Below are 20,362 nucleotides of genomic sequence, written 5' to 3'. Positions count from 1 at the left end.
TGGCGATTATGCTGGCATATTCACGTAGTGTAAAAGCAAACATTTTAGTCAATGCCAGCAGATACAACAAACGCCAATGATTAGAAAATTTAAGGATGTTGCTCTTAACTACCACTCACGCAGACTGGCGACATAAAGAGGGGAACCGGATAAATGTTGGGCAGAGCGGACTAAAGTAATATCCCCTTTGTACATCAGTATTGAGAATTAAAATAAATAAATTAATCAGATATGTTATCAACAAAGTCATACGAACTTTTTAAGCTTTTTTTTTTAGCTCCTCAATACGCTTAATTAAATTTGGGTTTGAGAATTAGATATGCTTGTCCACGCATGTGCTTCTGCGTCGAGGTTATCACGGTACAGCTTAATAAATCGAGTTGATAAAAAAATTAAATCGACAGAAAAGTGACTTAAAGGTTGTTTCGCAAAAAGTCGAGCAATTTGAAAAATTATTTAAAACCTTGGTGTTCACTCATTATGAATGTTTGATGTCAAATTTTTTGAAATCCGGAAAAAGTTGTTCCATAATGATCTATTACATCACGCCCCTTGACTGTCTGCGAGTAGCGATGTGCAAATTCCCGAAATCTTTTCGTCCGGTAATAAATGACGGGTTTACAACTAGTGATAAACTATTTCTTAGGAAACGCAAAACGCTTTTTCAGGCAAATTCAATTCATAGCCAATTTAAATTCGTCGTCATCGAAAAAATCAACGATCACGTCATCACATGGATGGATATTACATTTATTTTTTGGTTATTCGCGAAAAAAAAACTTTTTTTCCGCGAAAAAAAACTTTTTCTTTGATTCGCGAAAGTTGTTCCAAAAACCGCGAAACGCGAAAATTTATTCTATAAAGTTGAAGATTTCAGTACAGTAAACTGGTGGCTTATAAAAAAAGTATATAATTCATGATAAATAAAAACAAGAAGCCCTGGGGGCTCTAAGAATTTCCGCGCGCTACCAAAATATTTGATGAAAACATGCTAATTCGTTGTGTTATTGTGCCAAACATTCGAAGGGGCTTGGTGCATGAACCTCTGAAGATAAAGCCCATCAGTGACATTATATCTTACAACAAACGCAAACAAAACGAAACGTGTCATAATAAACTCACATTTTAAAAGAAATTGCTAACAAAAAATACAGCCTATCATTCATGGTTGAAAGTCTTGCGATTGAGACGTTTATGGTCTTAAACGGCATTAGTTGACAAAAAATCAAAATTTTGATGTAACCATCATTTTCAGCATACTTTTTTTATTAACTGTGTCAATTTTTGTCGAAAATAAAGCAGTTTTAATTTTTGGATAAATTTTGGCCTGAAATGACATTTAGGTGACAAAAAATCAAACTTTTGTACCATCATCATTTTCAGCATACTTTATTTGTTAACCGTGCCAGATTTAGCCGAAAATGAAGTGGTTTTAATTTTTGGACCAATTTTGGTCTAAAATGGCATTTAGGTGACAAAAATCAAAATTTTGATGTCACCATTATGTTCAGCATACTTTTTTTGTTAACTTTGCCAATTTTTGTTGGAAATGAAGTAGTTTTAATTTTTGGACCAATTTTGGCCTAAAATGGCATTTAGGTGACAAAAATCGAAATTTTGATGTCACCATTATGTTCAGCATACTTTTTTTGTTAACTTTGCAAATTTTTGTTGAAAATGAAGTATTTTTAATTTTTGGACCAATTTTGGCCTAAAATGACATTTAAGGTGGCAAAAAACCGAAATTTTGATGTCACCATCATGTTCACCATACTTTTTTTGTTAATTGTGCCAAAATTTGTCAAAAATAAAGTAGTTTTAATTTTTGGACCAATTTTGGCCTAAAATGACATTTAGGTAACAAGAAATCAAAATTTTGATGTCACCATCATGTTCAGCAAACTTTATTTGTTAACTGTTCCAAATTTTGTTGAAAATAAAGTAGTTCTAATTTTTGGACCAATTTTGGCCTAAAATGACATTTAGGTGACAAAACTCAAAATTATTATGCCACCATTATGTTCAGCATACTTTTTTTGTTAACTGTGCCAAATTTTGTCGAAAACAAATACCAATTTTGGCCTGAAGCGTCAATACTAGACTTCCCAGTAGTTAAGGAGCTTGGGTACGAAGTTTACATCTGTGACGGACCAACGTGAAATCCCAGGGTCGATTTTTTCTCAAAAAATGCTCCGAAAGAAAAAAACGACGGTTTTAAAGAATTTCCTACGCCTTCGGGCGCGGAAATTCAAATATCATCCAATTTCCTTACCCTTAAAATTCCCTGTGAGTTTACTTCCCGATTATTATTCCCGTTAAAAGTAAATAAAACTGACCATACTACGCAATCCTCTCCTGAAGGGGTCATGTGGATGTTATATCTTTATATGCTTAGTCAGCATTTTTTAGTCAACGATTAAAACATAAAAAAGATAAATAAATATATAATTTGGGTATTCTAGCTAATAATAAAAATACATTTTGATTTTAAAAATTTATCGTATTTTTTTATAAACTTTGAAGTAAACATTACTTAAAAATTGGTACAAGAGCTCTGGGAACGAGGTTGATCACATGATTTGGATTATTTTAAGTCGTGTTTTTTAATTTTTATAAACCGGTTATACAAGATTGTAGCAGTTCCTGCCAAAACAACATTTGTTATTTTTGGTTTTAAAAAAATATTTTTCCTTAATTATTTTAAACGATTCCAGTTTTATTTGTAAACAACAAAATTAAGTTAATATGACCAGTTAACTATAGTACTTAAAATATATGTACAGTAGCTATACTCGCGTTCTGCAAGACACCGCAAAAGGCTGAATTTCTTTATCCCTTGAACTTTTTTTATTATAATAAACCAGAAAAAAAGCACTTAATTTAGGCTCCCGTATGAGTGGAAATTTCAACCAATAAACTTCGCCTATGCGGGATTTTTAACCAATAAATTTTGCTCAAGCAGGACTTTGAACCAATAAAACGCGCTTATAGCTGGAAGTTCTTTTAAGCGGGATTTCAATCAATAAGCTTCGCTTAAGCGGGACTTTTAATCAATAAAACGCGCTTATAGCTGGAAGTTCGTTTAAGCGGGATTTCAATCTATAAACTTTGTTTAAGCTAGACTTCAAGGCAATAAATTGATGATTTTACTAAATTATCTAGGAAGTAAAAAAAAACAGATTATCTTTCATTAAATCGCGAAAATTAATTCTCGAATAATTATACGCATATGTTGTTGATGTTGATGGAGTAAAACATTTTGACAAAGATACCTGCAATCTCGGAGTAAAGTAAAGTTAACAAAAATAATTAAGTCGCCTGAAAATGGCATTATCTACTTTCTACGGTCATCAACCACCCCCTTTTTTCTGCGAGAAAAATTGCAAGCAACATCGATGGGTTGGGAAATGCCCACGTGTGGCGTTGAAGAAAGACTTTGCTTGATGGGACGTTAAGCGCAAAAAAAAAAAAAAAAAAAAAATGCAGAATCATTGAAAAAATTCTTTGCAAAAATAATTGTCTACTTATTTTTATCCGAGATAGTGGGTTAACCGTTTTCTTCGATTTTTTTGACTGTATCTAAAATTAATAAGTAATTTTAGTACTATTTTACTACTTTATTCTTCTACTCTTAAACTCACACATGTTACAAATCATTTATAAAACTAACACAAAATGAGAAACAGCTCGTTTTCAAACATGATATGAAAGAAAAGCTATTTGCATAAACTCTTTTTTCATGTCACTACACTCGAAACAGCTGACGTCATCAAAATGCAATGGTGCTAAATTTTTATTTTGTTTTTATAATCGTGTCAATTTTCATCACATCGGCATTCCCTATCAAAAGTTACAAAGGCGGAAACACCTTTTAAGGCCTCCAAAAAGGCAACATATATGCCGAAATTCAAACCTCCTCATTCCCAGGCCTCTTCTCCTCTGCTCCGCTATAACATTTAAGCCATAAAAACGAGGTTAAACTTAAAGTATTATTTTTTAAAAAAATAATATAATACCCTTGTAAATATATTTATAGTAAAGTTAGATAAAGTTAAATCTTGCCAACGAGTATAATTTTTTGAATACACATTCTAGTCCCCAGGACTTGTTACGCCTAAGTCCTGGGGACGAGGTTGCTGAAGACACGCAATTCATCAACTCATGCCGTAAGTTTATTTTTAGATAGCTTGCTTCATTTTACGACACATTTTTCCGAAAAAGTTTAGGTTTTCAGGAGAGGGCATTATATTTTGTAAAATCCCTGGCCAATTTGTTATTGTATCTCACCTTTTGTCGCTATAACTTAGAAGTCATTAGTCAGCCTCCTGTCTTTTTTTTCACTGGTAAAGTTACGCCTTTTTTAACAAGGTGGTTTTAAAACCTGTACGTTCTAATCATCATTTGTGGTCGCTACATGAAGTCAGTTTGTGCTGATGTTATATCATTTACTAATAATTGATGTTACGTGAATAGTATACCTATGGAAAAATGAATTTCAAACGTTTTAACACATTTTATATAAATCAACTTCAAACTAAAAATGCAAACGAAACAGTGAGAAAGTCCAAGAAGGTTAAGATTAAAAAAATAGTAAAAAAATCTGCAACAAAGAACACTTTTTCCATTTGAATGCAAAATCTCTAGAATAATGAACATTGGAATCAATGACTCGGTACGCTACACCATTTTTTGTAAGAAAGTAAACAGTATGGAAGAAGAAGACATTAAATACTTTACGTGGAAATATAAAAAATTATAACAACGAACATTTAAGGAAGTGGCTAAGAGATGATCCACTGAAAGAATTGGACAGTGTATAAGATTTTGTGGAAATGAGACTTTACAAAATCGGAACATAAAGCTATATATGTAACCTTACACTACATCTCTTTTTTTTGAACGGAAAGCTGGAACAATGGGTTGAGCATTATTTGAAGCCTTGTTGTCGGAGTGTTTGCCATCAATATCTATAAATTTATACGGTGGGTTAAAATTGTTAGAAGATGCATACAAATTAATTTAAAAAAGAATTGTAATGCAGTTGCAACAAAAACTACGCTGTTGAAAATATTTATCTATCGATGCCCAAGTTCTGGAGGAACAGCAGGTTGCTACAAATTTAGGGTATACAAATTAAACTACAAATTTGTTAGCAGGCAAAGAAGTTGTGCCAGTTTCAGTAAAAAATGAGATGGATCTTGACTCTCAGAAAATTTATCATACACCTTATAAAAGCTATTTTCAGTTTGGACAAAAAAAAAGCTTTAATGTCGAAAATCTATCCTGGATATGATGATCAGATCAAATTACCGAAGTCATCATTTTTAAATTTACCACGTTAGTAGTTCAATCAAAACTGTGAGAGTTAAGTTCAGAATATCACCAGTTAATAACAGAGAATATTGTTCGTTATACTCGGTATACTGAAAACTACGATACGCCACCATTTGTTGTAATACTTTATCTGTTGCCTATACTTAATGCCTCATATAACGGTGAAGAAATTGAAAAATTTGAATGTGTCAGTCATGTCCAAAAATGTTACAGAATCATCTTCCTCAGAGTTTTTGAATGCTGACTTTATACCTTCCTAGTCGATACGACCCGTGGAAAAATCCACTTAGGCAAAAAAGAAATGACAAAGATCACAAATTTTTTTGAGAAATTTATTTACCTGTTGCGTCCATAGTGTAGAGCTTGAAATGCTGATCAAGAAAATGTATAGGATGATGTGCTTTTGACGAACGGTTGAAGGGATAAGGGGTTTTAAAGGTTTTTTTGATGACGTTAAACCAGTCAAATTCTTGCTATATGTTATACGAACTGTCGTTGATCAGCATTCATTTCTATCCAATGTAATCTTAGCTAATGAGGGTAGTCGCCTGAATGATCCTTTCGAAATTCTAGCTGTTGCTGATGCTCACTGCCAAATAGTTGGCAGAGAAATAAAGAAAAGCTTGGAGGTTACTAAATGGACCAGTAACTCGTCGTAAGGAAAATAGCATTGTTAATTTAAATTTACCAATCCATGTTATGACAACTTTAACCAATGTTGATAAAAGGAATTTGAGTTTAGATCTGACACAGTCTGGATCAGATTGAAAGAGGGTTATTAACATGGAAAGTGGAAAAATGCACTCAACAATTACAATCTGCTAGATAAAAAAAAACAACGCCATCTAAGGATCTATTAAAAGACCTAAACACAAATCATGGCAACAAAAATGTATGAAGCTGTCAAATATTTAAACAAAATGATACCAAAGCAGCGTCTAACGGTCTAACAGCTAACGAAGAAGAACAAAAAGAATACTCACAAAAAATGAAACAATAGCAAGAAAAACAATAACACAACTCCAATGGCAAATAAATTTACAAAAGAGGAAATAAAATCAGCTGCGAAACTAATGAAGAATAAAAAAAATGGTAAAGATAACATCAATGGAGAGCTAATCAACCAGACATAAAAAATACGAGAACATAGCAAATATCTTCAATAACCTTGAGCATGTTCATCCCGATATCGTTTCATGCATCAGGTCATTCATTGAACAAAATTCAGCAGCAGCAGCACATTTGCGGAGAAGAGACGACGTCATGTATATGAATGGAGTCACTTTAAAAGATATTTGTAGTCATGTCAGAAAAACTCTGGGTGTATCTGTTGACAAAAATACTATCCACCGTTTGATGTTACCGCCACGTCAAAAGACTATTGCGAGTAGCCGCTACAAACCCCTTATCAATGCTTCTGTGCCTCCAAAGCGCAATAGCAGCGAGAAGAAAACTCATCCTGATTTTCAATATACCTGTTGCCAGGTGAACTTGGTGAACGGATTGGCCGTAATTCATGACGAAAATACATTGGCTCTTTCCGTTGACAATAAAAACAAAGTTGAAGTAGGAATTCCTGCAACTAGCAGACGTTGCGCTATTAGACAGATGTATATTGAAGAAGAGGGACCAAATTACAATGACCATGATTTCCCCCATCCTAATTGAAAACTAGTTCCGGCTGGTTACTTGATACTCAAGGAAAAGACAACCAGAAGTAGATCGTTATCACCACCAAATAAAAAAACCAGTGTTAGAAAAAGATCGTTTTTTGAAGGTTCCGAGCTTCCCCGCGCATTAAAGAACCGTACTTTTTCTAGAGATAAAGTAAATCGTGTTAAGGTGAAATGGCCACGTTCCGGACATTTATTGGTCCAACTATATCCATCTCGATTGGTGGAAAGTACTAATGTTATGCATGCGAATCATTTAATACAATTAATCAACGATGAGAAGGTTGTCAAAGATATAGCTAACGTTGTTATGATTGCAGACTGGTCAGTTAAAGGGATAATTAACTTTCTTTTGCTCGGAATGTTGTGGAAGAATTTGATGTTAGACTAGGCTGTTCAGTCACGTGACAATTCTTGCCGTCAAAAAAAATCTCGGCGCGGCGGAAATTGAGAACTTCAAAATTTTTAAAGGTGAGCGTATGGGCACCTTAGCATTTGGGCACTTTTCTTGCACTAAACCAATTTAGGCCGGTTTATGTTGGGTACCTATGCAAAGGTAGATGATTTTCTGAGGTAAACAAAGATGAAAATCCCGGTTTCTGTTTGAGGAAGTAAAAAAATCAGGTACATAAAAACTTCATATTTTGAGAAAAAGTACTAGATTTTAACTATTTTTTGATTTTCACTCAGGGAAACACTCTTCAATGACACTTTTGTAAGTTTGTATAAGAGTTTTTGCAACAACGCAATGTTTTAGCAAAGAAAACAAAGTTTTTTTTCTTTATCCTTTTTTTTTTTTTTTTTGTGGGCGCCACTTTTTGTCTCCATTTCTGGAATATACTAAATAAAGTTTGAAAGCTAGTTAGTTATAGTTATTTAGTTGGTTAGTTAGTTAGTTAGTTAATAAAAGCTAAACCATGTGCCAAGTACAATTTTAGCCAACAGTTAAGAAGTTACTGCTCAGATATAATTTTACACTCAAAATTAAGCATTGTAAAATTATGTTAAATACAGTCTAGCTAGCTAGCTAGGTTGTTATGACTTGCTCTAATACAACTTTTTATCCTTTCTTACATTGTGTTTTGAAGGAAGAAAAATCCTAGCCAGAAAAGCACGCACATTTAATGCTAGCTAGCTAACACTAGCAAAGTTCAGTATGATACAGACTTGTGTCTGGCCACCATGGCCTAAATATATGGTTACGATATGCAGGTATCGTTTATTTATACAGTAACAATTCATATTAAAGTTTTTCCTTACTCTGTTATGCAAAGTGCTTTTATTTTATTTCAGTGTAATTATTAGTGTTAGATGATCAAGTAAGTTATAATGGTTGCCATAAAAATAACTAATAGTGAAATATATGAATGGTATACGAAGTTAAATCAATTAAGCATTGTTGAAGTTTGTGAATCATTCTCACAGAAGTTTAAAATTGATGTTAGTAATTGCAGTCGAGTTGCTTTGTATAATAAAATTACAAGGTTAATTCAAAGAATTAAACTGTTAAGAAAAGCAAAGAAAAAAAAGGACGTTGAAGGTGTTTTTGCACAAGAGTTTGTAATACCAAAAAGGGAAGACAGTTTAGACAGGTCATTAAATTCAACAAAAACAGAAAAGGAAAAGAGTCTTGTATTGGAGCTTAGTGTCATCAAAAAAAAGAATAAAAATTTAAAACGAAAAATGGAAGTGACACATCGACAAGAGGAACAGTTGGAATTGGTAGAACAACAATATTTAGAGGCACTTAATGGTATGAAAACGTTAGACATAGAAACAAAGAGTATTGTTCAGAAAAATAAAAATGATTTGAACTTAGCAGCGAAAGAATTACAATTGTTAAAGCAAAAGTTTGAAAAGCAAAGTGATGCATTAAAAAAAGCTGAAGACGAAGTCCGAAAACATGGTGTATCGCATGCTAAAATAAGACGTTTGAGTAAGAAAATTGCCTATAGAGATAATAAACTAAAAGTGCAGGGACAAGAGTTAATTGAGTTAAGAAGTGATTTAAAGAAGACTGAGGTTGAAAATATAAATTTACATAAAGTTATAGAAAGATTAAATAAAAAAGTGAGAAATTAGAAGAAAAGCTTAGTAATGTAGGTGAAAATATTGTATATCCATTAAAAGCTGAAAAAGTTTCGTGCCAGAAGAAAATATTGTATCTAAAGAATAAAATAAGCAAATCCAATAGCGTTGTATGTAACAATCAGTGTGAAAAAGAGATTGAAGATTTGGAGAATAAAATTGACTCTTTGTTAAAAGAAAATTTAGAACTACAAGCATTAATAAATCTAGTCGAAGATGAAGAAGTAGTTACGTTTCACTATGGCAAATATACAAATGAACTGCGTGAAGTAATTATGGATTTACTAACATTAAATGTTAGCATGTCAAAAGTAAACAGTGTTATCAAAACGGTTATTACAAAGCCAGCCAAAAAGAAAATTAATCGGTTACCATCAAATGGTGTAAAAAGCAGATTGCTCCAAGAGGCATTAATTATTGCACAATCTCAAGTCGTAAATGAAATGCTCGCTGATCCTGCTGGGAATAATTGTTTGCATGGTGACGGAACTTCGAAGTACCACAAACATTACCAAAATTTCCAAATAACAACTGCAAGTGGCAGAACATTATCTTTCGGTTTAGCAGAAATAAGTGGTGGTGATGCTGCATCTACGCTGCAATGTTTCAGTGAAACAGTTGATGATTTGTGCGATGCGATTTTAACTAAGGACAAGGAAAAAGATTTTGCTAACCTTGTAACTTCCATCAAAACTACTATGTCTGATCTTGGGCCAGTGAATCCTTTATTCAACTGTCAGTTAAAAATTTTGAGAGAAGAGCTCTTGCCAAAATCTATCGAAAATTGGGATGAAATGAGTGAAACACAAAAAAAAGAAATTGGTGATATGTCAAACTTTTATTGTAAATTGCATGTCATAGCAAACTTTGCAACAGAAACAGATAAAGTTTTAAAATCATTTGAAAATTTGTTGTTGACTGATGACAGTGTTTGCTTTTAATACCAGTGAAGCATGTGCTGTCAGATTGGTTCGTACTGCATGTAAAGCATTTCAGGTTAGAGGTAGTGATGAAGCTTGAGTTGCGTCATATTTTAATTCATTTTTGGCTGGTAGGGAAGTTAAATCATACTTAGTTCCATTCATTGGTAACAGGTTTAACATTCTTTTCTATAATGCTGCTGCTCTGTATTTTCATGCAGATGATATAAAATGCTTTCTTAATAATTGGCCTGAACCAAATAATCTTTTGAAAGCAGTAAAAGAAGATATTTCAAACACATTGTTTTTGACTGAAACTCGAGCTATGGGTATTTTAGACAAGTTAGTAACTGGTCTTCTGTGGCGTTTAGTTGAAAGCAGCAAAAATATTTTGGAGTTAAATCCGTTTCTGTTGCGATTAAAAGTAAATCTGTCAAGTTTGTGTAAAGATGCATCAGCTATCTTTAATGGTAGAACAATTTTCAATGAAGCAGATGTTGTACATCATAAAGATGAAGTTTGGCACAAATTGTTTGAAGATACAAATGAGGAATTTGACACACTGACCCAACAATCACTAGAAGTTATATTACATGCTGTGTTGATTATTTTAGAAAGGCAATGTGTGGACCAACTTCATGGTGGCCAGTATTGGAATCCCTCGCCACATATTGTCTCAGCTGCAAACAATGTACCCACTACCAATAAAGCTTCTGAAAGTGATTTTGCCATTCTTGATTTGCTTGTTAAAACAAAACCAAGTGCTAGTATCCAAGCAATGCAAGCTCTCACCATGTGGTCTCGGAATCAAACATCTGGTTGGCTTGACAATTTGTCAATTGATGAACGAGATAAGCTACTTAACAATGCTCGAGAAAATTTCACGAAAATGAAATTGAAATATGATGAGAGAAAGAAAGCCCTTATTGAAAAGAAACACAACAAACTGGTTGATAAACAGAATAAGAAAAGAGATGCTGAAGCTAAGCTCAACATGAAAAAAATAGGAATTATTAACGCATTACAAAGCCTGAAAGTTAAAGCATGGTTATCTGTTGAGGATGCTGCCAATGAATTACAAAGTTTTAGTGACGATTTAAAGGAAAAAATTTGGAATACCCAACTAGATTTTTACCGCTATGTATTACAAGTTAAGTGTCCATTAAAGTTATTTACAAAAACAAAAATGGTTGAAAAAAAAAGAGTAAACAAGGGTTGGCATGAGTTGTTTGAAAATCTGAAAACAATTATGCAAGATAAACTGGTCCCAGTACAAAAAGATATCCGGAGTAAGCTAAAGAATCAAGAAGATCGAGAGGAAGCTGTTCGCAATAAAAAGAAGAAGCTAATGGAAAAAATACAAAATGATCGTATGGGAAGATTAACAAAACAACAGAGGGAGAACCTATTACCAAATTTTATTGAAAATCCAGAGCTATTAGTGGGTAGAACAATTCAGCACCGTGTTTCTGAAGAGGACAGCGAGGAAGTTTTTTGGTGTAGAGAAGATGTTGTTAAAATTAGTAAACTTACCAGTGTTTTAAAGAAAACTGAATATGAAATTCGTTATGATAACGAGCCTGATAATATTTGGTCTTTCCCCTTGCTTATAGATTTGGAAAAAGGAGATCTTTTTGTTATTTAGTTACGATTTATTTAGTGATAGATTATTTCCAGTATTTTCAAGTCATTTAGTAGTGGTGATTGTTATGAGCCCTGCATGTTAAGAGTTCTTTCAATGTTGCTGTTTTTTAGTGGTAGGAAAAACATTTTTTTTGATTATGCAGTAATAAACATTTTTGTTTTAATTTTCATAGGTTGTGGTTGCTTTTTCACTTATGTTGGGGTCTGGTCTGTAAATTGGAGATATAACGAAACAGCACAATATATTTTATCCCATTATTCATATGTATTTGATGAGTTTTCACCATTTTGGTCTTCACTTCTTACTTCTGTGAATCATAATAAATCTAGTCTGTAAAATGTGATTCTGATAACTGAGCACACAATAATTTTTTTCCAAGTTGCAGTAATATTATTTATTAACTAAATTATTTATATTTGCACATGTAGTCAATGATTTTTCACAATTTTGGTCTTTTTGTCAAGTCTGTAAATTATATTAAATCTGGTCTGTAAAATATACATTTTGAGATTTAACATGATACTTCATATAATTTATTTAGATAAGTATTGGTCATACTATCATGCCTATTTATTTGCACTTTTTGTTTGATTGTTTTTGCTTTTTTTGAGCATATTTCGCATCTGGTCTGGAATTAACAAAGAATCTGGTCTATAGAATATACTTTCAGAATATCTCATGACACTCCCACTTTTTTTTAAAAAAAATAGTTATTCTATTCTGATTTTTTTCTGCTCCCACATTTCCTTGAGAAGTTTTTACTGTTTTGGTTATATTTTAGGTCTGTAAATTACAAAAAATGTGGTCTGTAAAATGTATTTATTAAAGGATCACATGATACCTCATAATTGTATTTTCCTTAACTGAGAGACCTAAAAACCATCCTAATTATTCATATTTACACACGTAGTCAATGATTTTTCACGATTTTGGTCTTTTTTTGTCAAGTATGTAAATTACACTAAATCTGGTCTGTAAAATATACATTTCGAGTTTTAACATGGTACTTTATATATATAATTTATTTTGATAAGTAGTGATCATACTATTATGTCTCTTTAATAATATTCGCATTTTTTATATGATCGTTTTTGCTATTTTGGACATATTTTGCGCCTGGTCTGGAAATTACAAAGAATCTGCTCCGTAAAATGTACTTCTTGAAGGATCACGTGATACCTCATAATTTATTTTTAAACTAAGTGGTATTTTAAGTAGCCTAGTTATGCATTTGCGTGTGTTTTATTGACGATTTCCTGTTATATTCCTAAAATTTATGACCATATTTGGTAATGTAATTTTGCGCATGCGCAATAGCATTTGGTAAAATATACGACCTAATCATATAGTACTTATCTTTCTCTGTATTTATACCAAATTTTAGCTTAACTCGATAATTTTTTAGCGAACTATGCTGATCTGCATCATACCATCATTTTGACCTTTTTCAGAGCACCAAAAAACGCCTATTGGGGCCGAAAATATTGCCAGTGTTTATATGGAGGAATGCGCAGGAATTTGTCTAATTTTTTACTCCAATTAGGTATCTTCAAATCTTCATAACTTTGGAACGAAAAATGTTAGAAGGGTGAGTGACCCCTCGTTGGAAAGCGCAATAATAGCTCTTTTACGTTAACATATAAGCTAAGCAAACAACGATGTTGTTAAAAATAGCCTGAACAGCCTAGTTAGACACATTGATTGTACAGTGTTATGCACCACAACATTCACGGTTTAACCCAATTGAACGATGTTGGCTGTTTCTAACACAAAAAATAATAGGTGTTACATTGCCAGACCACATTAATGGAGTTATACCGGCGTACAATGACGATGATGGTTGGATGGACGTGCTTGACAACGCCACAAAACATTTTGGCATAAAAAAGTTTATGATGGATTTTCAATATGTGTCAACACATTTACAAGCGATGATCCTATTGTAAAACCAATCAAAGAAACCCATTCACTTTTAAAAGATTTTTTAAATGCCTCTAAAAAGAAAATAAACGAAACAGTTGTATTTCAAGAGCTCCGGGATCTGTATACGTTTTTAGTACACCACGCTAATAGGAAGTTATACCAGCTGGAATTCGTTAGGTGTCAAGATGTAACATGCACACATTGTTCAACAATGCCACATCGCAACGCTTTTTTAAATAAAATACGTGAATTTAACGGCAGTTGCCCAACACCAAAACCTACACAGTACATCATGGACACTACAAAACATTGATCGAGATGATGCGAGTTAGTCATTTGAATCGTAATGAAAAGTTTAGGAAGCAAACCGAGTTTGGTATCTGCCCACTTGGTTGTTCGTATGCTTTTTTTTCAAAGGCGGACAAGGACAGATTCATGCTTCATAAGTAAACTTTTTTTATGTATGAACATATGACAATGTATATATTGTTTGTGAAAATTGTTTGTTATAAAAAATGTTTTCTTTAAAAACATGATTATTTTTATTTTCTATTCAATCATGATTTAAGTTCAAACCCCCAGAGTTTGCACGAATAATCGCTATGTGGTAATTTCGCTTCCTCCGTAGTTTCGACAGATAATTATTTACTTTCAAATTTTAAGTTTAAATCATTTTGTTTATAACTACCAATCCTTCGAAATTCGCACGAAAAATTGTACGAACAGTGTTTAGAGATCGTTGGTTATAAGTTATAATTATTTGAAGTAATTATCTATTGCTAAAAACACATTACAAAATGGTCTAACAACATCGCCAAGAGAAGATTAAAGAAATTCGGAAAAGTGTCTAGAATGCGAAAAAATGCACTACTACAACAAGCTATGACATACGCGATGCAACCTTACAACAAAACAAAAGGAAGACCGAAAAAAACTTGGTTAAAAATGATGAATCAACAACTGAAAGACACACTGAACATTCAAAAACAAGAAGATGTGGGAACTAATTACAAAATAAACTTGCCTCAAATTGTAAATTATTAATTGCCTCTCTAGAACACGTAATTGCAGAAATTTTAACCTGAGCTTTTAAGTTATGAACTCTAGCTTATAGCGCCATGGGTGAGATTGAAGACTGAGTCACAAAATGGGATTGTGGATTGGGCAATAGCAAGAAGGGTTACAATTATCCCGGTTAAATAATTATTAGTAAATGAGTAAAAATATTCAATACTGTTCACCTTCTTTTTGGGACTACTCATGATTCGTTGTTTACATATGGTGAAAGAACGTAAAGCCTTGTTCTATATAAGTACATATAAATGAAGTGAGACAATTTAGTAATACAACGTTGCTTTTGATTTTAACGTTTAGAATCATTATAATATATGGAACGTATTGAATTTTTCAGATCTGATCACCATTCCTGATAAAATAAACTAGAAATTCAAGATTATTAAGGTTCTATTTTAGATATAAAATTCAAACTAAGTTATTGGAAGTTACCATTATGCCATAAGGAATATCTCAAATCTCATCTGACCCGGAGAGTTCGTCTGACCTGGATAGTTTATCTGACCTGGTGAGTACATCTGAACCGGAAAGTTGATTTATACTCGTCATCTCTTTTCTTTCTTTTAACAATTCTTTTAAATTATCCAGATGTGAAAAAGCCCTAAAAAGAATGTTTTTGGTCAAAAGAAGGATTGCTTTCGGTTTTTTCTTTCAAACCAAAATATCTTAAAGAAGTTGATTCTGTATATCATCACGATTATTTAAAAAAATCACTTACCGTAACAAAGTTGAATCTGCTACAGTAGGTGGGTCTGGAAAGACAAAATTATAACGCTAAATTGAATATCTATTTTAGAAGATCAAAACAAATAAAACCGAAGTTTCATGACTGTGTATCTAAGAATATTGATTATTGATTTTTAGGTAAAATGACCAACATTCCATGCCTCTCTTAAATTTAATAAATTCAAAGAAAAACTATAACAATGGCGAAACTGCACACACAATATTTTTACTGAGAGTATTTATACTCTTCAGCTCACGTGGAAATTCTACCTACGTGGGGTAAAAGTTCTAAAGGAAGAGACTTCTAAAACTACTTTGTCTACAACTATGTATTCTCCACTCACCTGCTTGCAAATTTTTATGTCGTGTTTCCATAACCTTCAATAAAAAATGCACATAAGAATCAACAAAAGAATAAATCAATAAGAATGACAACACGTGTTACCTTCTATAATATTGGTGGCTGTCACGTCACATCACCTGCATAATTACTCATACAACTGTAAGGCCTCGACTAAGCAACATTTTAGAATGAGTATCCCTCTGGTTAGGCACCCCTTAGGATTCAAATGATATTATAAAAATAAACTTGCGCTGTTACTTTTTTTTAAAAAAAAGCGGTTTAAGTTTGTGTCATGTAATAAAAAAGTTTAACAAATAAAGCAATGGGAAACGATGAACTGAAATTATTAGGTAGTGCCAGAGAAAATAAACGCCCGGGTGCTTATTTTAGCATTTATGTGTGATATCTACTGAATATCATTGTTGAAAAAGAAGTGAATTTTTTTACGCCTCAATTTTTTAAAAAAGCACTTCGTCTGACTATAGTCTTATGGCCGAATGTGGAAAATAAGTAAGCAAGGGTGATTAAAATTAAAGAGGGATTTTTTCCCAAGAAATCAATTTTACTAAAAAATAAAGGAACATCATCAAACTTACTTGATCAACATAGTCTAAGTCACGTGACTCTGACGTGTCATTAATGCTTTGCAAACTGAACAACATCTTTTTTAATCTTTCCATCTGTCGTTCATTACCTGATGGTAAACCAACTGCGTCAGTGAATTCATCCTAAGAAGAATACTACCATTCTTAAAAAAACGTCCAGGTAAAATTCAGCATTACATAGAGATGTCAATAAATCGCCAGCTAAAAAATGTTTCCTGTTCCGCCATGCACTGTACATGGTTACCATCACTATTTACATAAAAAATTCCCTGACTTTCTTTGATTTTTTTTTCTTTATCTTTCTGATATTTTTCCCTGATCTTTTCCATGATTAAAGCTTACAAATTTAGAGTAAGAATCTCCTATAAATAATCTCACAAATTATTCCTTGATTTCCCATTAAATCTTTCTTTTTTTCCTGGTCTTCTCTGATCGAACTCAAAACTATCTAATTTACTGATGTAGTGGCAATCTTTCTGTAATTTTCAAACAGACGGGTGAGAATATCACTAGGATGCACACTCCCCCACACAGGCTGCTAAAATTTCACACTTTTTTCAGGCAACTATCATTCCCTGTGACCAAGTTTCTTATTCGGTAAATCACGTATAATATTAGAATATATTTCACACAATAAATGGCTATTATCAATTTTCAAAATTCGCTTAAAATTCCTAAATAATCCTAATCAGATTAGTTTTTGTCATTTTTTTGACGACATGGACACTCTGTCCATGTCAGAACTATGTTTAATTTGGGTCATTTCCACGACAACAACAATTCATATCTAACAATCTTATCAAAGAGATAAAACCTTCCAAAAGGTTGCTAATAAAAAAACTTGTAGTGCTATTGACTCTTATAAATAATAGCTGCTCAGACTGGTAAAAATATCACAAACTTGTTGTACCTGGGTATTAGGTTGGTGCTGCGAATTTAAATATTGTAACTCATCGTAATGTTGGTGCGGATCTTCAGAAAATTGTTTTGTAGAATTTCGAGGTAGCGATTCGAGATAGTCAGTATATACGGATAGATGGGATGGATCATGAAGTAAACTGTCTAATTTCGTTTTTCCATTTAGTGGTAATTCGTTAAATAACAACCGTTTGACGTTATGTAAAGTTTGATCAGTATCTTGTGAGATTGCGAATGAGTTTTCAGAATCTAAATCGTTTTCAAGACGATTCTTTGCAGCCTCGTAATTAAGTAAAAATTGAAATAAAATTTTAACAGATTCAATATCCGACATATCGGTATGTTGTGTCGTTATACTCCGTCTATCACAGTTTTCGTCATCACTACTCGATATATTATCATTATCGATATTAGTCGCTTCCAAACGAGATATTTTGTTTGAAGTGCTCAACAATGGCTGGGTGTCCCTATTTTCTATAATCGGATGAAATTTCTTATTAATTTCCCCAACGTCACTTTTACGGAATGAGTCGTTTTCTAAACTGTTTTTCCTACTATTGTTACTCTCCTCTTTGGATTCTTTCATTTTACTCTCCTCCTGTGTGTTTTTGTCAGAGTATTTGCTTGCATGTTGGCTGAACATAGAATCTGTATTAAATAAACTTCTCCTTGTTGAACTATTTACAGATTTTAGTCTGTCCACTTCAAGACGTCCTAACTCTAACCTTTTCAATACTTCATCAATCTCTTCATAGTCTGCGCGATTAGGGAGGTCCTCCGCCCTTGTGTTTTTAAAAGATAATATTTCCCTGTCAGACTGAATCGAATCGCTTTTACTTACAAGATCTTCTTTATCGTGCTTATCGTAAACTTGAGTACTTTTGTTATGAAAGGTTTTGTGTTTTTGTCTCGGGGAATAAAATCTATTCTCAAAATTAAGCGAAGCAGATGGAGCTATTTTACCTTTTTGCATTGAATGCCTGGAAATGGTTGGTCCTGAAATGAGTTGCACATGATTCTGATTGGTTAATATGTCATCATAATCATCGCTTTCTTCCAAGGTAAAGAAATTCTTTAGTTTATGAAATTCTGGACTCAGCAAAGTTGATTTTGGTTTTCGCTGTTTTTCGTGACGAGAATTTGTTGATGAAGTAGGTCGTTTCTTAGATTCACTATCAACATTATGTTTCAAGGAAGAAAGATTTCGTCCATTTGATAGCTCTTGTGGATGGGAGTGATACAAACTCCTACCTGAAAAATCACCTCCCTTTCTATCTTTTTTGAAGCTATTAGTATTATTATTGATAGTGATATTATTGACAGCTTTTCTCCTCCTGACAGTTTTATTATTTGGAGAAGAGCTTCTAACAAACGAGTTTGAACTTTGCATGGGCGTGGACCTGAGTAGCTGTGATACAGAGTCCATGCCGACAAACGAACTACAGGAGTTGCTATCTGATACAGTACTAATGTCCATAAATCGTACAGTATTATTTCGTGTCTGGCTTTCATTCTTATTTGCATATGGTAAAAGAAAACTTGTGTCCTTTGAAAATGTTTTGGTGTCATCCAACTCATCGAGATGAAGAGTTCTGCTTATAATTTCCAATGCTGTTTCGTCGTGAGAATTCAAAGTTCTGTTTAATTCGCCTGCCATGTTGACATCTTCATAAATAGATCTATCAAGGAGATCTTCTGTCACAACACTTGATGACTCGTCTCCAGAACGGGTAGAGATGCGTGAGCTATTACCTTGGTAACCTCTATATGGTTGTTGGTCAAGTACATTGGCATTTTTTCCAGAAAAACTCGATGTACCAAACAAAAGTGGTGTGACATGGGCTTGGGTCTTTTCAAAACTTTTTGATAATCCATGCTTACTTTTAAGTAACGCCGTCACACTGGAAGATCTAAAAAACATTTTGTATTAATTATTGCTTGTTAGGTTCTGCAGCATAAGAAAATATATTAAAGCAACATAATATACGCAAAGTCGAAAATTCACACTGAGAAAATGTTCTGCATTGCAGCGCATTATACTCTACATGGTAGCTGCAAAATGACCTATCCTAACTTTTAGTTTGTTGCATGACGCTGAGGCAAGTTTGGATTGAATCAAATCCAAACATGCTGCAGCGTTTTGTGTTGGCATATGCTAATATAAGCATTTTTCTGTTACCCTGAATTCACATGGTTTTTTCTATTATGTAAAAAATAAATCAAAGTATTTTAAAATCGAATTTGATCAAAAAACGCAAATGTCATGCGGCAAGGTACATGAAAAGTGGACATTCTAAACATTTCAATGCAACCTAACCAATAAAAGAACAGCTTTAACATTTAGCAAACTCTTCTTTCTGGTCAGTATATACAGGGATAACAGAGTTTAGCAGTATACAAAACAAATAGCAAACACAAGCATACCTTGATACATTGAGACCATCTGTACCTAAATAAATTCATGTAAGTACATAACATCACTTGTGCATTATTTCAATACAGTACACTTTGACAGAAAAAATACATAGTTTGGCAAACTTATTACTACATTTGTGTCAACTTAAACTATGCGCTTCACAATAATATGATAGTAACAACAACATAACAACAATAATAACAACGAAAACTACAACAAAAACAAAAATAATAAGGTAGAAAACAAAAACGCCAACAAAAACAATAACAACAACAAAAACAAAAACAAAAACAACAACAACAACAACAACAAAAACAACAACAACAGCAAAAATAATAAGGTAGAAAATAAAAACGCCAACAGAAACAATAACAAAAACAAAAACAACAATAACAAGGACAAAAACAAACATCCATACTTGTATCAAGCATATGTCCATTGGTCTGGATCAAGTCTTCATTGAACAAGTGACTTGCCCACTCCAACAAACTTTCTCTTTCACAAAATGTCATAACATCTTCATTCTTGACTATTTTGAAGATGAAAAGATATTAGAAGACATAAACGTAAGAGAAGGGTTATACATTAAAAAATTACTTTTGGAAAAAACTAATTTAGGAGTTACATGTGAGCTTGATATTTTATATGTGTTACGTTTGGTATCACAAACTTGTAATGTGTTGAGAAGCACAATACA

General features: G+C 32.8%; 1 protein-coding gene across 3 annotated transcripts; it reads right to left on the bottom strand.

Annotated features, from left to right (window-relative positions):
• Positions 1–2,437: 2,437 nt before the first annotated feature.
• On the bottom strand, positions 2,438–20,232 carry LOC130634633 (uncharacterized). Of its 3 annotated transcripts, XR_008982142.1 has the most exons (9): positions 20,084–20,232; positions 19,674–19,698; positions 17,242–19,159; positions 16,323–16,454; positions 15,728–15,761; positions 15,376–15,409; positions 15,090–15,258; positions 4,288–4,967; positions 2,438–3,579 (listed from the first exon to the last, which is right to left on the bottom strand). XR_008982142.1 is itself a non-coding variant. In XM_057444638.1 (8 exons), the coding sequence occupies exons 1-7, from the start codon at positions 20,175–20,177 to the stop codon at positions 15,111–15,113; spliced, it is 2,385 nt and encodes a 794-aa protein (XP_057300621.1). In that variant the 5' UTR covers positions 20,178–20,232; the 3' UTR covers positions 2,438–4,967; positions 15,090–15,110. The 3 variants fall into 3 exon arrangements, 2 of the variants coding, with proteins under 2 accessions (XP_057300621.1, XP_057300620.1); XM_057444638.1 differs by having other exon boundaries at positions 2,438–4,967; XM_057444637.1 differs by lacking the exons at positions 2,438–3,579; positions 4,288–4,967 and having other exon boundaries at positions 6,704–15,258.
• Between the last annotated feature and the right edge of the window lie 130 nt (positions 20,233–20,362).

Source organism: Hydractinia symbiolongicarpus, chromosome 1 (genome assembly GCF_029227915.1).
Source record: "Hydractinia symbiolongicarpus strain clone_291-10 chromosome 1, HSymV2.1, whole genome shotgun sequence".
Lineage (NCBI taxonomy): Eukaryota > Metazoa > Cnidaria > Hydrozoa > Anthoathecata > Hydractiniidae > Hydractinia > Hydractinia symbiolongicarpus.
Note: the sequence above shows the minus strand (reverse complement) of the source record. Positions and strands in the feature narration are given on the sequence as shown.

Bases quoted from the DNA above. Each gene is read 5' to 3' on its own strand.
- LOC130634633 (XM_057444638.1), bottom strand. From the start codon at position 20,177: ATGACATTTTGTGAAAGAGAAAGTTTGTTGGAGTGGGCAAGTCACTTG. The intron at 19,160-19,673 runs GTATGCTTGTGT...AATGTTTTTTAG, and splicing joins GATGGTCTCAATGTATCAAG to ATCTTCCAGTGTGACGGCGT. The intron at 16,455-17,241 runs GTACAACAAGTT...TATTCTTCTTAG, and splicing joins AGCACCAACCTAATACCCAG to GATGAATTCACTGACGCAGT.